At 38.2% G+C, this 26749-nt stretch overlaps 2 protein-coding genes across 6 annotated transcripts in view; one reads left to right on the top strand and one right to left on the bottom strand.

Moving 5' to 3' along the window:
* Window positions 1-14143, top strand: part of LOC144581680 (uncharacterized) — a 49726-nt gene extending 35583 nt beyond the window's left edge. Inside the window, exons 3-4 of the mRNA XM_078366063.1 lie at window positions 5177-5313; window positions 13560-14143. Of these exons, the coding sequence (XP_078222189.1) occupies window positions 5177-5313; window positions 13560-13661 (239 nt within the window). The 3' untranslated portion in view covers window positions 13662-14143. The remainder of the gene's footprint in view (window positions 1-5176; window positions 5314-13559) is intronic.
* PCSK5 (proprotein convertase subtilisin/kexin type 5) overlaps window positions 1-26749 on the bottom strand; it is a 470824-nt gene that overhangs the window by 165872 nt on the left and 278203 nt on the right. For all 5 annotated transcript variants that reach the window (XM_078366047.1, XM_078366050.1, XM_054254455.2 and 2 more), the window contains exons 13-20: window positions 21698-21834; window positions 16823-16966; window positions 12068-12170; window positions 10282-10475; window positions 7383-7467; window positions 2699-2796; window positions 2155-2284; window positions 1627-1742 (exon numbers count right to left, since the gene is read on the bottom strand). In XM_078366047.1, coding sequence (XP_078222173.1) covers window positions 1627-1742; window positions 2155-2284; window positions 2699-2796; window positions 7383-7467; window positions 10282-10475; window positions 12068-12170; window positions 16823-16966; window positions 21698-21834 — 1007 coding nt within the window. The remainder of the gene's footprint in view (window positions 1-1626; window positions 1743-2154; window positions 2285-2698; window positions 2797-7382; window positions 7468-10281; window positions 10476-12067; window positions 12171-16822; window positions 16967-21697; window positions 21835-26749) is intronic.

Below are 26749 nucleotides of genomic sequence, written 5' to 3'. Positions count from 1 at the left end.
CTTCCAAGTCCACACTGTCCTGACAGTGGCACTGTTTTTCCTTTCATGAAATTTCCAGAAGGAGAAACATTCAAAAGAAGGAAAAGAATAAACCTAGGGCAATGATCATGTCAGTCAGATTGTTCCAACTGCATATTTTTGTTTTTCTATTTTTATAACAATCCAAAGATGTTTTGAACAACAATAGTTTAAACAATTTCTTTCTACTTCACTGATGTGTAATTTCTGCATAAATTTAGGAATAAATTGTAGGGTCCATTCAGCATAAATTATTTCAAATGTCAAAAAATTTTACAAAATGTTGGAGTTGGAATAATTTAAATTCATTCATTTTACAGATGGGGAAACTGAGGCTAGAGACGTGAGGAAATTTGGTATTAGCTGAATTGTTAGGGAGAACTGGATGTGCAGTGGTTCTCAAACCTGGCTGCAGATTAGAAACACTTGGAAGTTAAACCCATGCTCATGGGCTGCACCCCAGATCAATTCAATCAGAATATCTGGGGATGGTGCTGTGTCCCAGCATCTTGGTTGAGAATCACTGGTGCAAGGAACAGACCAACATTCTAAAATATTGGGTCAATCATTTCCTAGCTCTACACTTTGGGTTTTCCCTTCTGCAAGATGAAGATATTACTTCATCTAGTCTAACAGGCCTAGTGAAAGATTCAGATACCATTTAATTACTATTTATATATAAAAATTATAAACAATCCAAATAATAGGAGATTGGCTAAAAACTACAGCATCTTCAATTGATTGAATTTTACGCGGCTATTAAAAATAAAGTTTTCTAAAACTTTGTAAAAACATAGGATAATGTTTATGCCTAATGCTTAGTGCAAAAATCAAGATACAAAACTCTATGTGCATGGTATTTTAAAAAATCTGGTGAAAAGTACATGTGGTAAAAACTGGAAAGAAATACATCAACATTTAGCTAGAAAAGGCTACATATTATATAAATCCAATTATATAAATTCTGGAAAAGGCATATCTATGGAAACAATAAAAAAACATAAAACAAAAAATCAGTGGTTTCCAGGTGTTGTGGGGAGGGAAAGATGAGTAGGCAATTCACCGAGGAGTTTTAGGTCAGTAAAACTACTGTTCATGGCACTATAATGTTATACATTTGTCCAGACCCACAGAGTGTACAACCAAGAGTGAGCCCTAAGGTAAACTGTAGACTCTGGATGATAATGATGTGTCACTGTAGGTTCATTAATGTAACATATATACTTTTTGATGCTGGATATTGATAGTGGGGGAGGCTTATGCCTATGTGATGGGGAAGGGTGTATACAAGAAATTTCTAAACTTCCTGCTCAATTTTGCTATAAATCTAAAACTGTTCTAAAAGATAAAGTTTATTAATGTACAAAATTAACTTGAGCCATATTGGCCAGCACCACTACAGCTGATTTATTTCTTCCTGCAATTCAAACAAACAACAAACAAATCCATTAAGGGCATAAGTTCAAGAGGAACGAATGCCACCAAAATATTGGGCATGTCCTATGTGAGGCATGCTTGTGAATTTCCTTTTTAAGTGGGAAAATATTAGTCCTGAAAGTAGAAAGATCATACTTTGCTCAAAAGATCAATATGGGCAGTTGTACTCACCATCCTTGCAAATGGCTCCCATTTGACACATTCCTAAGTCTAAGAGATACCCACTGGGGCAGCTTGTACAGTTCTTAAATCCTGGGCCATTGCACGTCAAACAACTGGTATCGCATCTATGAGAAAAATGTACAAATTTTAATCCATTCACACATGCACAGAGGAGGGAGTGTTTATTAGTGATCTCATAATGTCTTTAATTATCCCTCTGAAGATGACACAAAAATCTTCTCACAAAAATTGCTAGGTTTGATGACACAAGTAGACACTGTGATTTTAACAGGTATGGCACATGTACTTGAAACTGAAATATTAGTTTAAAGGTTTTCTGGTGCCCCCAAGGCAAAGGAGCAAAAATGTCAAAGATAAGCTGGGTTAAAGCTTCAGATCAGTGCCCCCAGGTACATGTTTAGACCTAGTGTTATGACATATTCTAAGTTTTCTTATTTTCTTATGAAGGCAGTCATAAAAAGAATTTAGGTCTAAAGGGGCAGGGCCCCTTAGGGCCGAGGGGGCAGATCCACTTACTTTTTGCAGGATTTGTATCCATTCTCTGAAGAGTGGTCAAAGTAATAGCTGATACTGCAGCTCTGCACGCATCGCCCATCCTCCATGAAGTAGCCCTCTGTGCAGTTAATGCATCCATCAGCTCCTGCTCCTTAAAAGCAAGACAAACACAGGAAATGAGAAAACCTCCATGGATGATTCTTTAACAGTTTGATAAAACGGCATCAATCTGCTATAATTTTAAGATTAACAATATACTACTCATGCTTTTTCTTAATTTCATTGGGAAAAAAAGCCTTCCAAGTTAAAATGGAAACTCTTGTCAAAAACATCGGCTCTCTTTTGAAAGAAGAGATATCACTGGGCTGTGTAAGTTTCTCAACAAGGACAGGATGCTGGTAATTGCTTGACTTTCAATGAGAATACATGCACAATTATCAAAGAGAAATACACTTCTCCAGCATTACTTTATAAGTATCAAGTGGGTTGTATGAGTGACAGCTAAAACCAGAAAGAAAAGCAAAACCAGAACTGGGAGAAAGAACAAAAGAACTAGGGAAGGTACCAGCACAAGTGGCACAGAAGCGGTGGCAGGGCTGGCAGTTCTGGCCATTGAAGTATCGTCCATCTTCACAGGAGACAGAACACCGGGATCCCTGCAGGCTGGAAGAAGTAAAAAGGGAGCTTGAAACACACTGTTGTGATCACGCCAAAGTGTAATGACTCCCCAAACTACCTATGTAACAGATACAGTTTCCCTCAGAGGCCAGTGGATTTGGCAAAGCTTCAAAGCAGGGGAAATAGCCCGTGTGCCCTCTTTTTTTTCCCCTCCCAATGCTTATAATGCTTCTCTGTGCCTCCAATGATGTCTGTAGCATACACACGTGCTGCTAGGCTTTCGGGACATTATCCTTAATTTGTTAGACTAATAGGCACACTCCTGCTTTGCGCCACATCTTAAGACTCAGACCTTTTAAAAAGTATTTGACTGACAATCAATCACACTGTCTAACAATATGCCTAACAATTTAATATACAGACTTACTACATAATAGTTATTTCATGATTATAAATGCAATACAAACACATTGTAAAATGAATTATGACTGAATAAAAGTGTACAACCATCCTGTCCAACCCAAAGCTCAAACTCTCTGGAGTAGCCGTTCTGATTGTAAGTGTTTCTGATTTTAGTCTTCTGTGGGTTCTCATCAAAGTAAGATTTAAAATACTTTTGCCTCTATTTCTTGATTAGAGAAAAATTTATCAAAACTGTCTAACTGTACTGCTGTTTCCCCAGTCATCTTGACTTTTCTTTGTTGTATTATTATTTAGTGTTTCTGGGAGTTATCTACATTATATTAAATAATCTATTTAAACTTCTATTTATCTAGCAATATGAGACAGTATCTAATAAGCTGTCAGAATGTCAAATGAGAAATGCATATTTTTCTCTCCTTTCTAATTTCTGTCAGCTATCATTTTTCATAGTCTATAGGTTGATTCTTGAAAATGAATACAAAAAATTTACTATATTTGTCTGGGCATGGTGCTTAAACCTGTAATCTCAGCACTTTGGGAGGCCACGGTGGGCAGATCGCGTGAGGCCAGGAGTTTGAGACCAGCCTGGGGAACACAGTCGGACCCCATCTCTACAAAGGCTTTAAAAAAAAAAAAAAAAGCCAGGCATGATTGTGCCTGCTTACAGTCCCAGCTACTCAGAAGGCTGAGGCCAGAGAATCACTTGAGCGAACTATGATCAAGCCACTGCACTCTAGCTTGGGTGACAGAGCAAGACTCTCTTAAAAAATAATTATAGGCCGGGCGCAGTGGCTCACGCCTAAAATCCCAGCACTTTGGGAGGCCGAGGCAGGTGGATCACGAGGTCAAGAGATCGAGACCATCCAGGTCAACATGGTGAAACCCCGTCTCTACTACAAATACAAAAATTAGCTGGGCATGGTGGCGCACCTGTAGTCCCAGCTAGTCAGGAGGCTGAGGCAGGAGAATTGGCTTGAACCCAGGAGGTGGAGGTTGCAGTGAGCCGAGATCGCGCCATTGCACTCCAGCCTGGGTAACGAGCAAAACTCTGTCTCAAAAAAAACACCGCATATTCTCACTCATAGGTGGGTGATGAAAAATGAGAACACATGGACACAGAAAGGGGAGTACTAAACACTGGGGTCTATTGGGGGGAAAAGCGGAGGGCCAGTGGGAGGGGGAGGTGGGGAGGGATAGCCTGGGGAGAGATGCCAAATGTGGGTGAAGGGGAGAAGGAAAGAAAAGCACACTGCCATGTGTGTTCCTACGCAACTGTCTTGGATGCTCTGCTCATGTACCCCAAAACCTAAAATCCAATAAAAAATTAAAAAAAAAAAGAAAGAAAAAGAAAAACAATTACAATATTTAACATAAAAATATTACAGAATAGTGTGATTGGAAATGTAGTGAGAAAATGTAATCCTGTGTTACCACATCAATGAAACTAGAAGATAACTATCTAAACAGGGGTAAATGGTTTCTTACTGTCTTAAACTCTTTGTATTGCTCCAGTTGATATTTGACTGCTTTGTATGTAGATAATGCTAATTAAGAAAAATTAAAATCTATTTTTCTCTATGCTCCTAAAAAATTTGGAAAGTACAAAAACAAAGTTGAAGAAAAGAGAATTCTGAACAGTCCCCGTTACCATTTTGTTTCCTTCCTGGATTTGTGTATTGATATATTTTTTCCCTGTTTGTTTTTTGCCACTATTTAAAAATTTACAAGTCTCTTGAGGCAAAATGGTCAACCCTAGAAGCCCTTAGAAAAATGCAAAGGGCCTCAAGGAGACTAAGGGCAGCTAACTAAAAGTGGATTTCATTCACAGATCTCCTCACAGGCCAGAGAGAGCACGCTGTCATTTAAAAAGCCAAAAGAAAACCCCGTTCCCTTTCTGTAGCACTAGAAAAAAGGATATTGCCTTAAATTGATCCATTTGAGAGGTATAAGGACAACCAAAACACTTATCAAAGTTAAAAAGCCGCCTTTTTTTCTAATACAGGACAGCACTTCCTTGAGGTTGGCATCTGTTCAGCAGGACACAGAGGTTGCACTGTGTGGAGAAGGAATGAGCTAAGGAGAATGTGTAACAGACAGCAGTCACCAACCCTGAAGCTTTCTGCTGCTTCCAAAATACAGGTACTGCAAGGCTAACGCAACTGGTATTGTGAACACATCTGTTCTCTCCATGATGAACTGGCCAGGTTAGACCTGTGCTCTCCAACATAATCTGGCACATGTGGCTACTGATCCCTTGAAAAGTGGCTAATAAGGCTAAGAAACAGAATTTTAAATTTTATTTAATTTTAACTAAGACTTAATGTGAAAAATTGTTACTTGATTCCACCTTTGGCAAAAATTTGAGTAAGTTTGGAGTAACTCGGCTATATACAATTTTCTTTTTCAACTATAAAACCTAACTAAAGATCAAATATTTCTCATAAAAATAGTTTTGTCTGAATTTAGATGTGTTTTAAGAGTAAAATACATATCATATTTTGAAGACAGTACAACAATGAAAAAGAATGAAAGACATCTGATAAGTTTTTTATATTGTTGAAATGATAATATTTTAGATATATTAGGGGAATTAAATATTTTATTAAACTCCATTTCCCCTGTATCTTTTTACTTATCTTAACTTGGTTACTGGCATATTTAAAATTACATGTATGGCTCTCATGTTTCTATTGGCATGCACTGGTTTAACATACCCTAGAAAATGTTCCCTAAGAAATAATTTAAATCATCTTTTATTTCCCATGAACCATTATGTGCTAAAATAGGTATTTTATAAATGCTATCACAGTTAATCTTTATCATAATCTAGCAAAACAGGGAATATCATCATTTTATGAAGGAGAAAATGAAGGCTCGGAATAGTTGAGTGATTTGCCCAAAATCACATAGCTAATAAGTAGCAGAGGAAGATGTGAGGCCACATCTACTTTCTTTCTTTCTTTCTTTTTTTTTTTTTTTTTTGAGATGAAGTTTCGCTCTTGTTACCCAGGCTGGAGTGCAATGGCACGATCTCGGCTCACCACAACCTCTGCCTCCTGGGTTCAAGCCTCAGCCTCCCAAGTAGCTGGGACTACAGGCGTGTGCCACCATGCCCAGCTAATTTTTGTATTTTTAGTAGAGACGGCATTTCACCATGTTGACCAGGATGGCCTCGATCTCTTGACCTTGTGATCCACCTGCCTGGGCCTCCCAAAGTGCTGGGATTATAGGCATGAGCCACTGCGCCCGGCCTACTTTCTTTTTATTATACTGCTTGGCTCCTTTTCCAAGGAGAAGGGTAATTCTTTCTCAGTACTGAAGTCTCGAGATGAAAATTGCCAAGCAAGCGAATACTGAATGCATTTATGGGGGTGGAGAAGAAATAAAGCCATAGATAATTAAAATCTAAATGAAAATGATTCTCCGATACTGGTTAATGGTGAAGAATGTACCTGCATGGAAACTGCCTGGACCATGCCTAGTTTACCTCCAATCTCAGGTGGAAATAAAGATACAATCAATACTTAAAAGAAATCCAGTGCAGCAGCAGAGTTCTAATTCTATATACAGCCACAGTCCAACTCCTCACTAAATGTAGAATGGTCTGACTTTCCCTACTGAGATCAAGAGGCTACCTAGTTAATCTGAGCTGTACGTTGTTCTCTTAGACAGTTGACCAACTACTGAGCTTTAGCAATGAGCAAGTCATCCATTCGAGGAAAACATCTCCTGGTGTTAAATCTATGTGCATACCATAGCATAATGGAACCAAGCCTGAGGTACTTAAGAGAATGATTGGGTATTTAGAGGGAAATAATAAAGATAAGAGAATAATTTCCAACCATCCAAGGAATGAATCAGGGGGATTAAATATAATTCATTGGTATTACCTGCACAGTAATCTTTGACTGGCACAGTGCAGGTTAAAAAGCACAAAGACTTCCTCTCAAATGGCCATTTTTATTGACTTATATCTGAGCCATCTTTTCTAAAGAGAATTTATTTGGTTTATAACCCTTCTTTAGCCAACACAGCATCCCATTTTTCACATATAATAGTAGAGATAATGCAAACAGCAATCAAGTGCTTGAATGAGAGTCAAATTAAGGGTAGATCATCAGAGTGCTATTTATTAACGTTTTTTCATTTTATTTATATTGAGAAGGTCTTTGGGCTGTGTTATTTGACAAAATCCTTCACTCTCTTACCTTAACCCATCCCTACATTCTGTACAGTTATGGAATTCAGTACATGTCTTGCAGTTTTCACTGCACTTCCGGCAAAGATTTTTCTCTGTTAAAAAAAAAAAAAAAAAGAAAGTTATAAATCAGCTGGTCAATTGGATTCCATAGAAGCATCAGAGATGTTCTAATGCTTGCTAATGTATGCTATAGTACCCGTGGCCTTGGGTAGAAAATTGCAGGAAGAGCCCCAGAATCACTATTTATTATCATTTCTCAGCAAACCAAGTACAGCCAGGAACTGGAACACTGGAAAACACCTTAGATTTCTCTGCCATTTTGCAGACAAGAGAATGATAGCCTAGCTAATTCTTAGTTGAATAGTTTATAGGCCTTTTGTTTTTGACTTTATGACTGCAAGGTAAGGATTTCTTATTTCTTACATTGTTTATTTTAAACATTTAGTGTCTTGCACTTTATAGCAAGACACTAAAATAACTATATGTTATAATTCAAATAATATCTATATTCTAGAGAATAGAAATGTAACATTTGTACAAATATACTGTGAATGTCTGCTTTCCTAGTTAATACCAGGTCTATATTGAAAAAAATCAGCAAATTTATGGTTGTTTTGTGGAGGAAAATAGTGACTTGGCATATTAAGGAAGGCCTTCTACCTTAGACAAAATTTTGCTGAAGTCTTGGTACCTGCTCTGATATGCAGGTGGATTATATCCATGTGAATGTGTAGAACTGAATGAAGCTTTCTTCATGGGCTTCCATCTGCTTTTTAAAAGTTCACATTCTTCAGGGTTCCATAGAGAAATACAGCTTAATGGATCCCTACAAGAACTTGCTGGATCAAGTCTGAGCCTCTGAGCATGAAATATGAAGCTCTTAAAATCTTAACAATAGCCATCACATGGTCTCCCTCACTGTCTCATGGAGAATACTGCACGTGCATAGAATCTTAACTCACATGACCTAGATTTGCATTCTGCTTTTAGCACGTCCAGTGGGCAAGTTCAGGGTCTCTGTTGTCTTGCTCATTAAATGGAGATTAGCCACCTTTCCAGTTGTCTTGAGAAGTTAAATAGATCATTCAAGAGAATGATATGAACTATTAAGCACTGTAAATGTGTTGGCAGTAATTATTACTAGTCATGATCATATGTGATCATGTACATAAATGCTCATTAGAGGAGAAAACTGTAACAAGGCAATTACATAGAGATACGCAAACCACTTGTATCAATACTTCATGGTAGCTGAAGTCATAGTTTGAACACCTTAATTATCCACCTTCTAGGCTCTGAAAACAACTGACTCTCAATTACCTTGGTTCCATCATACAACATTCTAGAATAAAATTTCTTTTCCAAGGCTCAGCCTTCTTAATAGAATTTTGACTTTTTTTTCCCCACAAGGAATACTGCATATTTCTGTGGATTCTTTATGCCCCCTTCTCTCTCCCAGTTTCTCCTTTCTCCCTCAAGGCAACGTTCATGTTCTAAATTTTGGGACAAGCAAGAACAATAGCAGAGTCCCCACCCACTGCCCTAAAGGGTAAGTTGAGAGACTTTCTTTGCCTCACAGAGAAATGCACTTTGAAACCAGAGAGAATTTCACTTCTTAAGAAGCAAGAGTTTCACTTCAGATTTCTTGTCTGATTTTATTTTAAACAACTCTTGTTCCTTTAAACTTGAGTTTTCTTTTTTTCCCCCTTAGGTTGTGCAGAAACGTGAAATTTCAGTGTCATTTTATACTATGGTATGATTTCCTTGTTAAGAGAATTATCCAGAGCTCAGAAATAAAGTAAAAGATAACTGCAGTCCTGTTCAGAACCATACTACAGCACTGTCTAATAGGTTTACCTTAAGACTATTTAATTCTCTATGGGAATACACCTTCCTCTGTTTCATAATGATGGCTGATGAGGGCCCAAACTCTGCGTTAACACACAGATGTTGTTAGGTAAAGTTGCAAGTTACTTCCATTCATTAGAACAAAAAAACACTCCCCAAAATTCTACATGGATTGCAATGTAGAAAATTATTGAATTATTTCATTTTGTTTTCAACTGTGCCTCTCCTGGTGGACTGCAGTACCTGATCACCTTTCAGCCCTGTTTGTCACCTTGCAAGTTCCCTCATTAGTGGGTTAAGCAAGTCTTTGACAAATGTTCATTCCACTCTTAAAGTCATAGTTTTTGAACTTTTAAAAAAGTATATTTTGATATCATACAGGCCTGGTGTCTATTTGGTGAGTGTGCAGCAAAGAGGCTTGAATGTTGTCCTTCGCAAATCTGCTTGTAAGGTTGGCCCATGGCTGGCATGTCTGGGAACCTGAATTTTGGTAGGGTTCCCACTACCCTGAAAAGAGTGGCCCACTTTGTCTAAACTGTTTGTATAAACAATACAGTTTATGGTGAACACCTATTTTCCTTTGAAGGGTCTGGAATTTTGGTATGTGTCAGGTCTGACCAGCCCCCAGTGACAACCCTGGGTCCTGAGTCTCTAATGAGGTTCCCTGGTAGACAATATTTCATGCATGTTGTCACAAATTGTTGCAAGGGAAACTGAACATGCCCTGTGGGGCCCAACTTTGTCTATATGCCTTTTCCCTTTGATGATTTTTTGCTGTAATATCTCTTATCTGAGTTTGTGAGCGCGACTATATCCTGAGCCTTGTAAATATTCCCAGCAAATCACTGAATCTGGGGGTAGTGTTCAGGATACTCTGACAAAGTTACAGGCATTTTTACATAAAGCTTCTAAAGGGTTCTCTTAAATTAAATGAGCTAGATCCTGTTTGTTATGAAGCACAAGTCCACATTTCATAAAGAGGACTATCCCTTCTGAAGTCACTCAAATGAAAACCCCACATTTCTTCGCTAAAACCCAAATATTTGAAGTGAACTTACTGGTGTCCTGATATGACCCATCAGGGCAGTGAGTAACACAGCTGTTGATTTCTTCATTCAGAAAGTATCCATATTTGCAGGACAGGCACTGGTCACCATGGCTCCCAAAGCAGGACTCACAGTTGGGGGCACACTTCCTGCAGCGCTTCTTGTCGGCATGGTAGTGGCCAGGGGGGCAGCTGGAGACACAGATCCTGCATTGTGAAGCAATAAGAAAGAGGGCAGCATCACGAGCAATCCAGTCTTCAGCATTCTCTTAGAGGTGCTGAGCAAATGGCTGAGCTCAGCCTCCAAATCACTCTTGAACCAGGATGCCAACACCACATCCATTTTGTTTGTTAAATTTCTTCCGGCACAGGGTGCTGAAATAGCAATGCAGTTAACTAATACCAAGTCCACCAAAGACTTGTCAAACCATTTCCTGGTTTGCACCTAGTTCTTAAAAAAAGATGATGGTTACAAACAGGAAGGTTATGGTGGTGAATCAGAGCAAAAGTATGTGGGAACCACCACTTTATTCAAAAAGGTCCCTTTAATAATGTGTGACTTCTATTTTCGTGTGTTGTCATATGGATCCTGTATGTGCATGTTTGAGTGGTGGTTGTAGGCTGTTGCCTAAACTAATATAAATAAAAGGTTATGTTGTGTGTAAGAACACTCAAAAACTTCCTTGTTTGCCCATAATGGAAGGACAGAGCTTTATTTATCCATTCAGTAAATATTTACTGTGTACCAACTAAATGTCAGGCATTTTGCTAAGTGGAGGAGATAGCAGAGGCTGTGAGATAGCCAAAGTCCTCCTTTCTCTTAAAGAATTTAAATTCCAGCCGACTTAACACGTCTGGGTCTGTCTGTGGGACTGGAATATGGAGGAACCATGGGGGGCAGCTCCACTTAGTGAGTTTCTTCCTGAAGGAGGAGGGAGAAGGGGGGCGGGGCTGTGGGAGACTAGGCAAGGGCAGGATGAACTCTGATTGGGGCAGTTAGGATTCCTTGGCCCTGCCCAAGGAAACACAACTGCACAGCTCAAGCAGACACCAGGGGCTCAGAAACAGTCTACCTCAGTATCCAGGGCAGAAGAGTAAGATCAGGCAGGACCAACCTCTTTGCCACACTGATGGCCTACGTGCTGGGGAATGTGGAAAAGCAATCAGTTTCGCCTGTGCACTGGCATCTTCATGAAGCCATGGCATCAAATATCAGTGGGGTGGAAAGGACGCAAAACTTGTGTGAGATGGGAGGAGTACGTTCAAGAGATCTATTGTCATCATGACAATAGGGTTAATAACGATTGTATACTTGAAAATTGTCACCAGAGTAGTGTTTAAGTGTTCTGGCCACAAAAAAAGATAAGTATGTGAGCTAATACATATGTTAAATAGCTTGATTTAGTTGTTCTAAAACATATATATATATAAATATCACGTTTTGCATTATAAATATAGGCATTTTTTACTTGTCAATGAAAAAAGAAAAAAAAAGTCTGGAGGGGCATGTGCTTAGCTGCTCCCTCCATATTCCTCCGAATGTGAGTGAAGACATTTGCAGCTTCACAACATACATGCACATTTTGTGTTTTGTTACTCAACATAGTTTTCACCACTCTGAATGAATGACACAGGGAGGCAGTCAGCCTGCACAGCAGCCTCTTTTGTATGCTTAGTTCTGGTGGGAGAATAGTGGAAGATGCCAGCAGCCTGCATGCACCACATGGTATTATTAGCCGTGCAGAAATCCCTAAGATGCCTGGGACATGCTGTGGGATGTGACTTGGCCCCTCTCTTACCTGGTGTTGTTTTTCAGCTTGTAGTAGTAGTGCAAACAGTCACTGCAGTGGTCTGGTCCTGGCCCGTCACAGCCAACCTCACTGCACTCAGGGTCGCAGGGACCTTTCCAAAAGATATTAGAACAATATTTGGAAAAATGATTTTAGAGCAGGTCAGCTTTACCTTGAATTTGGTATAAAATAAGACTTTTTTTTTCTTATGCAGTGAGTTTAAGACAGACGAAGAACGGTCAATGTGGCTTTAGGTCCAGAGATGAACTGTTGACTTTTTTTAACTTTTGATTCTTAGGCAACCTCAATTGCCTAGGTATAAAGAATGTAAATCCTAGCCATGGCCTGGTCTTCAAAGCACATATGGCTGCCTTGTGGGAGAGAAGCATTTCAGAATTCAAATGAACTGTAGCAACTGGAAAAAACCAACTGCAATTAAGTGTGTGTAATAATAAAAATACTGAATTTGTAGAAAAGTGAGAAGTTGTTGGCAAAAAAGAAAAAAGCATTATTATTTAATGCCTGGACCAAATGACCATCTCATTTAAGGTCATTAAAGCTATTGAATACCTCTGAAACACTGTAGCCAGAAAGAATCATCATCACGGCACCTGGCACAAACTTATCAGCTTGCAGTCTCAGACACATCCTTTGTGTAAGATACAATTTTAAATCTATTATTTCAGATAATAGATTTAAAACTGTATCCTACACAAAAGCCAATGGACAATTCAACAAAAGAAAATGACAAATAAATTTAAAAAATGCAAGCAAGCTTAAAGGATTCCAGACCTGGGCTGAAAGTTCCCAATCTCTCTTACTACATTTTCTTTGGTATCGAACTGGAGAGAATACACAGTAAGAAAAAAAAAAATGCCAGAAAGATGGAGCTATTTTGTGATTGATGAAAAGCTTTTAATGATATGGGCTAGTTATTGAAGTTTTTAATTCTCTTCTTTGTTCTCCATATTCTGGAATATTTGGTCTCATAATATGCATACTCTTTCCCACTGAAAATTCATATTTTAATTAGCAATAAAGATATTGAATGAAATGTACAAATAGTAAGTCAAGGGTAGTAGAAATGTTTTGAACTCTACTTATTTTAATCAAATGGACTTACTGTTATACCTTAGTTTCTTTGAGTCAATATGAGATTATGTTTCATAATTACTGAATCACAGAAACATAAAATGTTAGAACTGGGGTGGAATGACAGAGAGAAAAATCTACAGTCAAACACCCTAATTTTACTGATGAGGAAACTGATTTTCCGAGAATTTCAGTGGCTTGCCCAGTATCACATGGTGAGGAGAGGGGATCAACATAGGTCCTGACACCTAGGTAAAAGCTTCCTGCTTAGAGGTAGCAAATCACGTACTAGGGGTGACTTCTCCATCTGAATGGAAATAAGTCATTTCAAAATGCTGCAGCCTTGAATATACTTCTGATTAACTGCAAGTGTCATCTGACAACCTGCTTATTTCTGTTTTCCCCACAGCTTCAAATGATTTCTAAATTCCATAGCTACTGCAACTTGGGACATTTTAGCCATCTGCCATCATACACCAGAGGAGTGGTGTCTCTGCTGCCTATGGACTGAAGTTCAGCCAGCTGTGATCTCATAGTCCCTGGGATCCAATGAAGCGGTACAGGGATCTGGTTATGATAACACCATCTGTGCCTCTAATCTGGCAGACTTCTAAATGAAGGTGAATAATCACAGCTCCAGAGGAAAGGAGTCATGGGTGGCCCTAAATTTTTACCAGATGACTTCTAGAATAAAAATAAAATACCAAACATTTATTGTTGATATTTGCCAAAAATGCTCTGTATGGCAAGTTCACATGCTATGCTTCTATGTTTCTTTTATCATCATAAATTGTCCCAGATGCAGTTTAGCATTGTAGGTTGCAGCATAATCATGAAATGATTGTCTTGGTTCTCTCATAAGTGCCAGTGTTGATGTTTTAGAGATCTAATCAGAAACACTACAAGATGTATAACTGTTCTGAATCTCAACATTCCAAAATTTGAATGGGAAACATTACGGAAACATGAATAAAGAGTAGCAGCTTACTATTACACTCTGTTTTTTGGATATACTTTCTCCTATCAGAGAAGACAAAACGGTTTGCTAGTTAAAATATAAATAGTAATGCTATAGGCTCAAAGCAAAACATCACAAACTCAAACAATCTAGCCCTGATTAGCTCAATTGGTCTCCATTTCAAGTGTGTTTATTGATTCTAGGATGCTATCTGTTTAGAATAAATGTAACTACATGTATATTCACTCTGTTTGGGCTGGGCACAGTGGCTCACGCCTGTAATCCCAACACTTTGGGAAGCTGAGGCGGGTGGATCACTTGAGGTCAGGAGTTCGAGATCTGCCTGGCCAACATGGCAAAACCTCATCTCTACTAAAAATACAAAAATTAGCAGGACGTGGTGGCACACACCTGTAATCTCAGCTGCTCAGGAGGCTGAGGCATGAGAATTGCTTGAACCCGGGAGTTGGAGGTTGCAGTAAGCTGACATGGTGCCATTGTACTCCAGCCTGGGTAACAGAGCAAGACTCCGTCTCAAAACAAAAAACAAAAAACAATACTCTGTTCAGGTGGTTAATGAAGTACTTTTATTTTTAGTATTTAGAGGAAAATCTCAACTGAAAGAAAAAATAATTCTCATCTAACGATACATTAAACTTATATTTGTAAATACATTTTTTTTGGATAGAGTCTTGCTCTGTTGCCCAGACTGGAGTAAAGTGGTGCTATCACTACAACTTCTGCCTCCTGGGTTTAAGTGATTCTTGTGCCTCAGCCTCTGCAGCAGCTGGGATTACAGGTGCATGCCACCATGCTCAGCTAATTCTTTTTTGGTATTTTTAGTGGAGATGAGGTTTCACCATGTTGCCTAAGCTGGTCTCAAATTCCTGAGCTCAGACAATCTGCCGACCTCAGCTTCACAAAGTGCTGGGATTACAGCCATGAGCCACTGTACCTGGCCTATAAATAGTTCTTCATTAGGAGCAGCTTTGTCCATTATGTGTTATATGTCATACCTCAGAAGAACTGAATGCTCCCAGGAGTGTTAGCCAGTGCAACAAGACAGTAATCAGAAATAATGATAAGAAGGACTATAAAACCAATTTGCAGATGATAAGGCTATAGTACCTACACCATCTGAGAAAACCCTATAAATTAATGAGAGAGTTAAGCAAAGTGGCCATATATAAAATAAATACAACTAATAGATTTCCTACGCACCAGCATATACTAGTTAGTTAGAAATCATGGAGTATTTTCCACTATAAGAGCAACAAGACCCAAAATACTTAGGTGTAACACTAACAAGAAGAAAACTACATAAAATATTTCAGTAAAATGGGACACGATCTATGTTTTAAATGGAAAGATTGTATGTTGTAAAAACAATTCTTCCCAAGAGATTGTATATAAATTCAAATTAAATTGCAATGAGACTTTTAAAGGGAGACTTAAAAATCATGCTAAAATTCATCTGGAAGAATAATAGGGCAATAATTGCTATAGAAATGGGAAGCAGATGTTCTACAAATATAAAAATACATCATGAAATGAAAATAAAACAGTGTGGGTGGTATTGGTTGAAGAATTATTAGATTGATGAATGAGAAAAGGTGGAACCAGAAATAATGTTGGGATAAGAACTTACTATATTGTAATAAAGGAGGTATCCTAAACTACTAAAAAAAGAAGGGATAGTTAGTCAATGATCTTAGTCTATTTGGAAAATAACTAAAGACAGAGCTTCAACTGACACTATATGTCATAAACCAAAATGAGTTCCAGATGAATTAATGGCTAAATTTAAAAAATAAGAAATTACCCAACAAATATGCAGCAGACATGAAAGGATAAAACTTCAGCAAAAAATCACAGTGTTACACCCGAGACCATAAGCCCCAGCCTCTGAAAGTTTTTTCTGTCAAAACAACACAAAGCAAAACAAAACTTACATTCTCAGTGATAAGTGAGAATGTTTTCAGCAAATATGAAACAATGTGAGAGACAATAACATACAGAGTGTTCATAAGTAGATAACAGGATTACTGCACCTTGAATAGAAAAATGAGTAAAAGACAGTTGTATTTAATTCAGAGAACTGCAGAGGAAAAATGTTTAGATTTACAGGCAATCAAAGCTGTAACATTTGAAAAACGTTCATCTCTTCCTTTTTTACTTTCCTTTTCTCTTTAGTTTTTTTTCTGTTGGCAGAAATGAGTGTAATAAACAATCACATAGCTGATCACAGTGTAGACTGGTACATCTTGTCTGGATAGCAAGTGACAAAATGTTTCCAAGCCCTAACACTGATTATCCTCTTTGATTCAGTAAGTATCAAAACAGAACTCTATTCTAAAGAAATAATGAAGATACAGACAAAGATTAATAATGATGTTTATCCAAATCATGTTTAAAATAGTGTAATACTCTGTAAGTGAGCTATGTGTCCCAGATTATGGATTAACTCTATTACAGTACAGTCACAGTATGGGCTATTAGCTTTGTAATATGGGTATTTGAATATATGAGTGCACTGATATACACAAATATTTAAGGGGATAAAAATAAGATGGAAGAAAATATGTCATAATGTGGGTAGTATATTATTCTGTTCTATTCTCCCATTCCATTCCATTCTATTCCATTCTCACATATGGTGGAATGACGCATGAGCTTTCTCTCTTTAGGTTGTGTCTCGCTGGAAGCTAGCTCACCTGCATAATCCTCTGTGCCATAGTCATCTGTGGGGTCTTCAACTCGGCTATAGCGGAAGCGTTCCACTTTAGGAAACTCATTGGTTGGTGAATATGGCTGCACGGAGGTGCCATAGAGGACCAAAGACCATTCTTTCAATTTACCTTGAGAAATAACAATAAAATCACAGCATGACCAAATTTTTACTCTAGCTTTGTAATATCTTTAAGTCCTTCTCACTCAAGAAAAAGCAACAGAACCAGGGGAAGCAGATAGATATGAATCACCACGTCAAACACAGAGCTGGAAATGCCTATTTCTCACTATTTGCAAAATTAACTATTTAACAATTCACAGACTACATATTTAATGAGCACCTACTATACAGGAGAGGCCTTGATTTAATCAGCATTTATAGGAAGACTGAGAAACAAACACACTGCAGATTGCCAGATCAAGGGCTAAATTTCAAATTACCAGTATTTAAGAGAATCCCAGGATTTAATAAGAAGGCTTTGCTTTTCTAGGTATAAAAGTATTATTTGAGCTTTAAAAAATTTTTGGCATTATCTGACTTGTTAATAAGTAGACAGAACAACTCTTTGTTCTCCCTAATTCCTGATATCAGTCATTCAATAATAAGAATACATCACTAATTACACTAGTCTATAGACCTGTGCTATCCAATATGATGGCTATTACACATTTGATTATTTAATGTTAAGTGAGCTAAAATTAAGAAAAATTGTGAGATTCAGCTTCTCCATGACACTAGCCGTATTTCCAGTGCTCAATAGATATATGTGGCCTACTGGAGGGCATTTCCACCATTGCAGAATGTTCTACTGGACAATGTGCAAAACAACATTTTTTTTTATCTTGTTCTGCTTCCCAGGCTGGAGTGCAATGGTGGAATCTTGGCTCACTGCAACCTCTGCCTCCCAGGTTCAAGCAATTCTCCTGCCTCAGCCTCCCAAGTAGCTGGGATTATAGGTGCCCACCACCACACTTGGCTAATTTTTGTATTTTTTAGTAGAGACAAGGTTTCACCATGTTGGTCAGGCTGGTCTCGAACTCCTGACCTCAGGTGATCCACCTGCCTCAGCCTCTCAAAGTGCTGGGATCATAGGTGTGAGCCACCACGCCTGGCCAAAACAGCATTTTCTGGTCAAGAACTGGATAACTGAGGCCAGTCTTTCACCTTCTATGAATTTGGATCATTCACAATGAGCATTTTGTTTTACTTTAGTTCTTACTTGTTAACTTATTTCTTAGCTTCATAAAATTAGTGTTCAATGCCAAACGTTAAAAAAAAGGAAACATGCCTCCAGTTCATTAAGGTTAGTAAAACTGACCTCAAAAGCAATCAGCTTTAAGCAGAACATAGGGGTATGCTGGTAGGAAGGCAGGATGCTCCTCAGAACCCCTCTCACCTCGGCTTAATGCACAGAATCCAGGCAAGGTCAGGGGCTAGGGTCTGGGGCCAGCTCAGAGAGTGATGGATTTCAGCTATCAGTTTCCTTCATCTATTAGCACCTACCATCACCATCAAATCGATGTTTGATATTTTTAAGTGCTTGCCATATGCTAAGCACTGGCCTAAGTGGTTTGTAAGTTTTATTCCATTCAATGTTCAAAACAACTCTAAGGTAGGTACTAAGATTCCCAATATATAAAGGAGGAAACAGAGGCAGAGGTTGGTAACTTCCTCAAAGGCAGTAAGAGAACAGACTGAAATTAAAACATACTCTGAGTCCAAATCCTATGTTTTAAAACTATATGCAATATTGTTTCCTATTCATTTCTAGTTTAGGAGTCTGACCTTTAAAAATGAACACATTCTATGATGCATGTATTTTTTTCTGACTTTCACATTGGACCAGTACAATTGGTTTATGTATGGTTTGCCCTCTGCCAGCTTTTCTTTGGACTCATTTGTTAATGACCATGCTTTTCACAATCAGGGTGTTATTCAGGCCCAGCATTCTAAGTAGCATGCATTAGGTAGTGGCAAGAAGTGAATGACTGCTGGAAACTGATGACCTATCTGATTGCCTTTAGGTAGCAGTGCAAAAGAGAGCGCATTTTCCTTATGGCATCTCTCAAGTGTAAAAATGAAGCATATAATACAAGGATACTATGGGTCATCCCAATCACCAGTCACCTTAAAACTTAGTTCATTTATTTAAGATCATTTTGAATGTAAAAGTTTTCTCTCTAAGTGCTCTGAAGACTGCTGTCTCAGAATTGATTATTTCCCTTTATGCCATTTCTGAAGGATATCATAAGCCCACTAGGGATATCCTTCCTGTGTAATTCATCTCTTTATATTTCACTTGTTATGTAATTTTATTTTCTTAGAACCTCTACTATGATTTACATCAAATAACTGCCATATTTGGGCCATCATTTTATTCTCCTCTACCCCCTTTCCTGTTTGCTAAATTCTATAGATGATTTTGCATTTATTATTGAAACATGTTATGAAATGCTGTGTAAATACAGCAGGATAAAAATCTACTTGCTAACACATAAATGCAATAGGCATCCATAGATTTATTTGCCAAAAATTAACACCCAAACACTCTTAATATGTATTGTAATAATAAATTGGAAGAAACAATAAATATAAATTCAGTTTGGAGCCAGGAACTTTTATGTTTGGGGATGATTCTACCATTTAATTGGGCTAGAAAATTCTACAGATCCAATTGAATTTCTGCTTGCTTCCTGATGTAACCCATTATTAATCAGAGAGGAAGAAACCTATCACAGGACTGTATTCCACAAAACCATAATATAGTCACATGCTTGTGCATGCACACACACATACATCCATAAAGAAGACACTCAAAGTTCCTTACTAAAGGTGTAACTAATTCTGAAATGGAAGGTTGTTTGAAGGAAAGATACACAAAAGCCATGTGTTTCTATTAAAGTCTCTAGGTCAGTAACAGCATTAGGGTATCTCTCTTCCTGCATAAAAAGAACACCTCAATACTTCTAAAATGACTGGAGGTAACTAGGGTTAAGTGTGAACATTTAAATAGTATAAAGAGGTGCCAACGTTGTGAAATAGATAACTCTAGATTATCTGAGTTGCTGTAGCGTTTTAAACACACATAATCATAGTAAGCTCTGAATAGACTCAGAACTTCTTGAGGGCAGAGGGATTTGTATTCATGGCCTCTGATCCTTACATGCGATGCATGGTTAACCAGTAGCCCTTAGGAGGAGCCTGGTCTTATCATGGAGAGTAGAATTGCTGGTGTCTGGTGGTAATCATGAACAGAGTCACTTTTAGTAAGTTTTATAACTGTTTAAAATGCTCAGTAATGTACTCTTTATGTCTGCACCTCCCTTGGTACACAAATGCCTCCTCCTTTCGACAGTGTTTATTTCTCTGGAGTCTTCTTGCCCTGTAAGAGTCCAGCAGTGATGCATGCTAACAGGTCACAGCCCAGTCACCAGGCTTCCATTTCACCTACGTGCCATAAATCTGTGCATCCTCATGGAAGGGGCAATAAGCATGCACTGCAGAGAGGAAGAAAGGAGAGAGGAAGGTCCTGGGAACTATGTAGATGACTAAGAGGTGGAAGGGTCTAGAAACTCTGTTCTATAATCTGCATGTTTTCTCTATCAATCCTGTCTTATTGACAAATACTTGCTTTCTTGATAAAAGCTTGGTAACCACTATATTCAGGCTGAATCCTGGAGGGGAGCTAGGCACAGATACTCTTTAACAAAACATTTATTCTGATTCATTGTGACCTGGATTTGACCTCCCTGATTATGGGACCAGTTTGGCAACAAAGATGAACCTCATCACAGAATGAGGGAAAAGAGAAAACCAACATGTACAGTCAACAATGGACCTCTCAGAATGAGTAACTTTCTCAGATTGGCAGGCAACAGTCTGGCAAATGTGTCCTTTATCCCTGTGTTCTGCTGTGTGCCTCCTCTGTCCTGTGTACCTATCTGTATCTGAATGGTATGCACTCCTACAGTTACAGAATGTGTAGGTTACTTCATTCTGTAATCTGGGGAGGGCTAGAACTGGATGTCAGTCCTAAAACTTCCCCCAAGCCTGGTTCTTCTAAAGAGGACTGGATAGAGCATTGAGAAGAGGACTTTATCTGACAGCTGAAGATGTGCTCATGGATGGATGGGAAGCTAGCTAATTATCAAACAGATCATTTGCTGCTGAGCCAAGTACTCTGTAGGGCTCTGTAATGGGCGACACAGTATCTCACCCATGTTGCCTTGTACTTTCCCTTATTTTATATTATAAACAAGCTTTACACATTAGCATGAAGCGGGGAAGAGGCTGTGTGCAGAAACAGACTCAGAACCTACCTGAAAAGATCTTTGTTAATGTCGTAATTTCTGTTTTACATCTCAAGAAGGGTTTCTTTTTCCTTGGCTCTTGGGCTCATGCAGGGTGGAATACCATCATCATTTTCTTTGGTGGTATCCAGATTAGCTGGCATAGACCTAGCTCAATGTCTTGCCTACACTGAAAAGTAAATTTAGGGAAAACTAAAAAGAAATAGAGTACTAAGGAAACCTGTCTCTTCTTGTGAAATAATGCGACTGAACTCATTGACACAAAGTAAGTCTGGAAAGCTGATCATGTATTCTGAAACATCAATCAAAAGCTGTCATGTTTTGTTCTATAATATATGTATTCTTTATTTCCTATCCTTAAATTGTTACCTCTTGAATGGTAATCTTGAGAACTCAAATATGTGCAGGTAATTCAAAGCACACATGAAATGAAATCACATGAAAAAAGATGATGCTAATATGGGTGAGTGTGACGCACTCTTTGGCCAAAACATACTCCATCATTTTCTTCTACACAGTAGACCAATGTATAGAAAGGGAGTTCTCACCTGGAGTCTTAAAGTTCCTTAGCTGAGAGGGAGTATCATACACTTCAAGGACCCAGTCACCAGCAGCTCGTTCTCCCCAGCAATGAATGGTCATGAACTCCCAGTTTTTAAATCCTTCCATGGAATGATCAAATAGCCTGAAAGAGAACCATAAAACATCGTTATGTACAGTATTTCAAATCCAGTGAGGGTCTAGTTAGGGCTACCATCAATACTTTTTTTTGGTATTCATTAGCAAGTTCAGCTGGGTGCTGGAGCTTCTCTGCATTCTGGAGGTCACTAATTTGCAGATATATATCACCGCTTTGCCACAGAGAAACAGAACTGGGGCTGGGTATGTAACAGCAAATCTGGAAAGGAAATCCCACTGGGGATTCAGAAAACCAGGTTACGACTTGACCTACAAGATTGACAGTAGAATATTGAAGATGTGGAGCAACTGTAGCTCTCTTCCACTGCTGATGGGAGTGCAAAATGATACCAGGCTCCTGAAAACAGTTTGTTCTTATAAAGTTACACACACACTCACCATAAGATTCAACAATCCCCCTCCTACCCATTTAAACTTCATGATAAATGAAGTCATATGTTCACATGAAAAGCTTCATATGAATGTTCATAATCCCCCCAAACTGTAAACAACTCCAGTGTCGAGCAACTGGTGAATGTGTAAACAAGTTATGGTAGAGTCGGCCCTCTGTATCTGTAAATTCTGCATCTATGAATTCAATCACAGATTGAAAAATGGATGGCTGTATATCCATACAACAAAGTACCCAGTAATAATTACTAATACATACCATGACATACATGAGTTTCAAAAATATTATGCTAAGTGAAGAAGCCAGACACAAAAGACTGCATACTGCATGATTCAATTTATATAATATTCTAGAAAAGGCAAAATTATAAGTAAAGAAACAGATCAGTGGTTGCCAGGGACTGGGGAGGAGAGGGAAAAAGAGGCATGGAGAATTTCTGAGGCTGATGGAATTGTTTTCTATGTTGAAAGTAATGATGTTTTGTGGCTATACAACAAAACAGATTTGTCAAAACTCACTGAATTATTTACATTAAAAAACTGAATTATATTGTAGGTAAATTATGCTTCAGTAAAAAGACTGCCCACTAATCTTATCCAGCTCAGGGAGTTATGCCTGAAATCTCTGCCTCGATCCTGCTCTTTCAGCCCTTCCAATGATTTCCAAAGCTTCTAATTTGCAGTCTCTTTCTGCCTGAAATAGCTAGAATTATTCTGTTTCCATCAATGGAACCCTGAAAGATATAAAATACAAAAGGAAAGAAAACAAACAATCGCTTTCAAGAATAAAGAGACATTAATAATACATAATATTAGCATACTAAGAAATAAGTGGGTGCAGTGGTTCATGCCTGTAATCCCAGACTTTGGGAGGCTGAGGTGGGCAGACCACCCTGCACAACATGGTGAAATCCATCTCTACTAAAAATACAAAAATTAGCCAGGCATAGTGGTGTACTTGTAGTCCCAGCTAGTCGAGGGGCTGAGGCAGAAGAATCCCTTGAACCCAGGAAGCAGAGGTTGCAGTGAGCTGAGATTGTACTACCGCACTCCAGCTTAGGTGACAGAGTGAAACTGTCTCAAAAAAAAGAAAGAAATAAACATATTACTTATACAGGTTTATAATGTAGACTTCACTACACAAATAAATATCCAAAAGATATAGAAGACATTTTCTGTAAAGATGAAACCTACATAGTGGAGAATGAAAGATGGGGCAAGTACTTTTTTATAGTACTTAAAAAAATTATGTACATCTATTATTTCACTGAAAAATAAAAAAAGAGTAAAAAATTGCAAGTGAGAGAGGCAGAGAGGAAAAATATCTCTTAAAATTTTCTTAGGAGCAATCGTGTCCAGTAACTGGGATATTTCTCTACTTCAATGGGGACAAATAGTAACAAAGGTTATGGTAAGTGAAGTTTGACTTCACTTCAGAACACACAGTCAACTCTCTTTGCTTTAATCTCATGTTTACCAGGCAAATTGGTGGTTACAATTTGGCCTTCTCTGTACATCTTCCCATTGAGAGAAAATGTGTGCTTCTAAACATAAAAATAGCTAGTTCAATCTTCGTATAACAATATATTAGAACTCTTATTTTTAAAAAACATATTCTATCAGTGTGTCTGAGGCTCTTTCTAAAATGCCAGCAGGATTCTAAAGCTTAAGGGTTCAGAAACACAATTTTGGACCATGATAGGTAAATGGCTAACACTTTGAAGTTCCCTATAGAAAAGCAGTAACAGGAAAATCACCTGCTATATGTTCCTGAACCCTTGAAAGATAAAAAAATGAAAATTATTAGGCAGCATTCTCGGGTGTCCCGCAGTCAAAAAATTTGGGAAAGGCTGAATTAGACAAAGATGAATAGAACCCTTTAATGGAGGACATCTCAGATCTTTAGAATATGCAATGTGTTTTGTTAATTTCCATAATGGGATTAATTGGAAGGCAGTGATTTTCAAACTCTACCTGGACATAAAGCCTATTCTCTCTCTCTTTTTAGAACATCTGTATATGATTTATGGATATTCCCTCTCAAAATAGAGGAGAGTGACACTTCAGTGAGGAGCCAGTTTGGATCTGGCAACTTTGCCTCATAATGACAAGGATGAAGATAGTAACTTTTTACATGAATAGTTTCCCACTTGAATGGGACCTCAATAGAGTAAGGATGTTGCACTTTATGGATATCCTACAATCCATTGAACAAGCATAATAGGCTCATTTCATAAGTTTATGGCTTAAGACTGGACTTGGACAAGAAGAAATGGCTGTGTCATTGTACATTTAACTTGCATCCATTGAGTCCTTCACTAAAAACCCACGACATGTATATGTTGGGCAAAAAGGAACAGCGATAGGGCAAGAGGAGCTTTGTCAAACTGCCCTTTCTAACAGAGGGATGTTGTATAGGGAATATGTTGATACAGAAATGGCTAAAGGCAGAAAAGCAGTTTAGAACCACTTCCCTCCTTTAGCCCCACAGCTCCAGCTTAAGTTCTAATTCGTGGGGGCCATGGTGCCATCTGGGGGCACTGAAGCAATAACTTGTCACATAATACCTCTCCAAGAGTGCCGAACTTAAAAGCAGTTCCCAAACAGTTTAGATAGAACATTTGGCTCGCTGCCTCACATCCAAAAACTACAAAGGAGACTTGAAGCTGCCATCACATGAGGGGCAGTCTCATTTCCACAACCTCAGCCAACTTTTAATCACTCATGGGTCAATGATTTGACTGCTGGATTAGCAGACCCTACGTTTTTTTCCCTTCCACCCTTTCCTGTCCACCTTTGAAAGTCATTCCATGGCTACCAATCACTTTCAAATCACATGGGGAACAAAAATTAAATATAAACTGAGTGCCAAGAAGAAATATCCACAAATCGGAATTCAAATAAGTGTTTCAAAGCCCAAACATAAATGGGCTTTGTCCATGCGGCTAAGCAGTTTTCCACCCCCTGGTCTCTTCACATTATTCAGAGTTGGAATGTTCATTAATTTCATGTGAATGTAAAAGTTGAGGAGTGGAATGAAAACACGGCCAAACACGATCATCACACTTTGTTGAAAGTGTTGATGGGGAGAAAACCAGGCATGACGGTTGTTGTGTCAACTAACTGGGCTTCACATTTCTAGTTCCATTCCGTCCTTTGTAAGTACACATAGTTGTGCATTTTAACTTGGATTCAATACTTCACCTACTTCCTATTTTCTACCAGAGTAACATTAAAGAAACTGCATCTCTGCATATAACAAAATGTAATATAGCTTGTAGATTTGCTTTGCATTGCAAAGAACATACTTGCTTAAGACAATCGAGTGTCAAACCATGGACACCTGCTAAGGAGATTCTAATGTGGGATCTTCTTTTATCAACTAAAAAGTTTAATGCCCAGTGTGAATGTCTGTGCTGTGCCAACAGGGAAGAAATCAGACACATGCCAACATTATGAGTGTGGGTAAAATGTCAATAAAGCAGATCCAGTGTGCTGAAAGCCTAAGTAGATTAACTCCATGCCTTTAGCCGCTTCTCCTCTTGCAGTGAAATTCTGTCCTGTCAAAGTTGGCTTCATAAACATGTGCTCGATGAAATGATATATGCATGTGGTGGCACAAATTATGCATCCAGTTATTAAAATGGTGCCCCACAGCTCTATCCCTGTGAGTGGTTTTTGAATAAATTACTCTGGATGAAGCCTGGTAAAAGACTGCCATCAAGTGTAGTATATTCTTTTGAGGAATTAACTCAGGAAATATATCATTACTGTAAGCTTTATTCTCCCTTCCTCCTAAAGAGTCTAGCCAATGTATCAAGGTTACAGCATTCTTATATGATGTTACGGCAACTCAATAACAAGACATTTTATAAATCCTGACAGCTATGTGTTATCATATAATTATTTCTAAAATTGTAAATGAATCTTAATTTCAGAATCATCTACTACTATTCAAACGGTATTTATATTCACTACAGAACTAGACATTAGACCAATATTCCAGGAAGCTTTCTCTTTTCTTTGTTCTATTTTTATTTTTTTAAAGTGGTTCATTGCCACTTAAGTTAGAGCTGGAAGAACTCATTGCGCTCTCCTGTAGTTGAGTTTTTGGTTTTTTAAAAAATGTTTGGCTTTTCTAAGTTTTAAATAATTTCTTCTGATACAGGGTATTTAAAACATACATGGTATTTGCTTTTTTTCTCTCTTTCCTAATCTAAATTGCTTCTTTAAGAAAGATTGAGAAGGAGAAAGGAACTGGTTCTACAGGTCTGTAATACCTAAAATAAGGTTTTTTTCTTGGTAAAAAACTTCCAATATGCAAACTATTATCAACTCGTTCACCAACCCCAAAATGCATTCCTTCTTGTGGGTACATAAGTATTGAATCTTCTTGAAGATGTAATTCATTTGAGAGTAGATGGCTTTTACTGAAGTATCTGTTTTGTATCATAAACCCCTTTGGAATTCCCTTGCACAGCATTCAGCAGCACACTGCTCCCAAGTCTTTT

Source organism: Callithrix jacchus, chromosome 1, assembly GCF_049354715.1.
Source record: "Callithrix jacchus isolate 240 chromosome 1, calJac240_pri, whole genome shotgun sequence".
NCBI lineage: Eukaryota > Metazoa > Chordata > Mammalia > Primates > Cebidae > Callithrix > Callithrix jacchus.
Note: the sequence above shows the minus strand (reverse complement) of the source record. Positions and strands in the feature narration are given on the sequence as shown.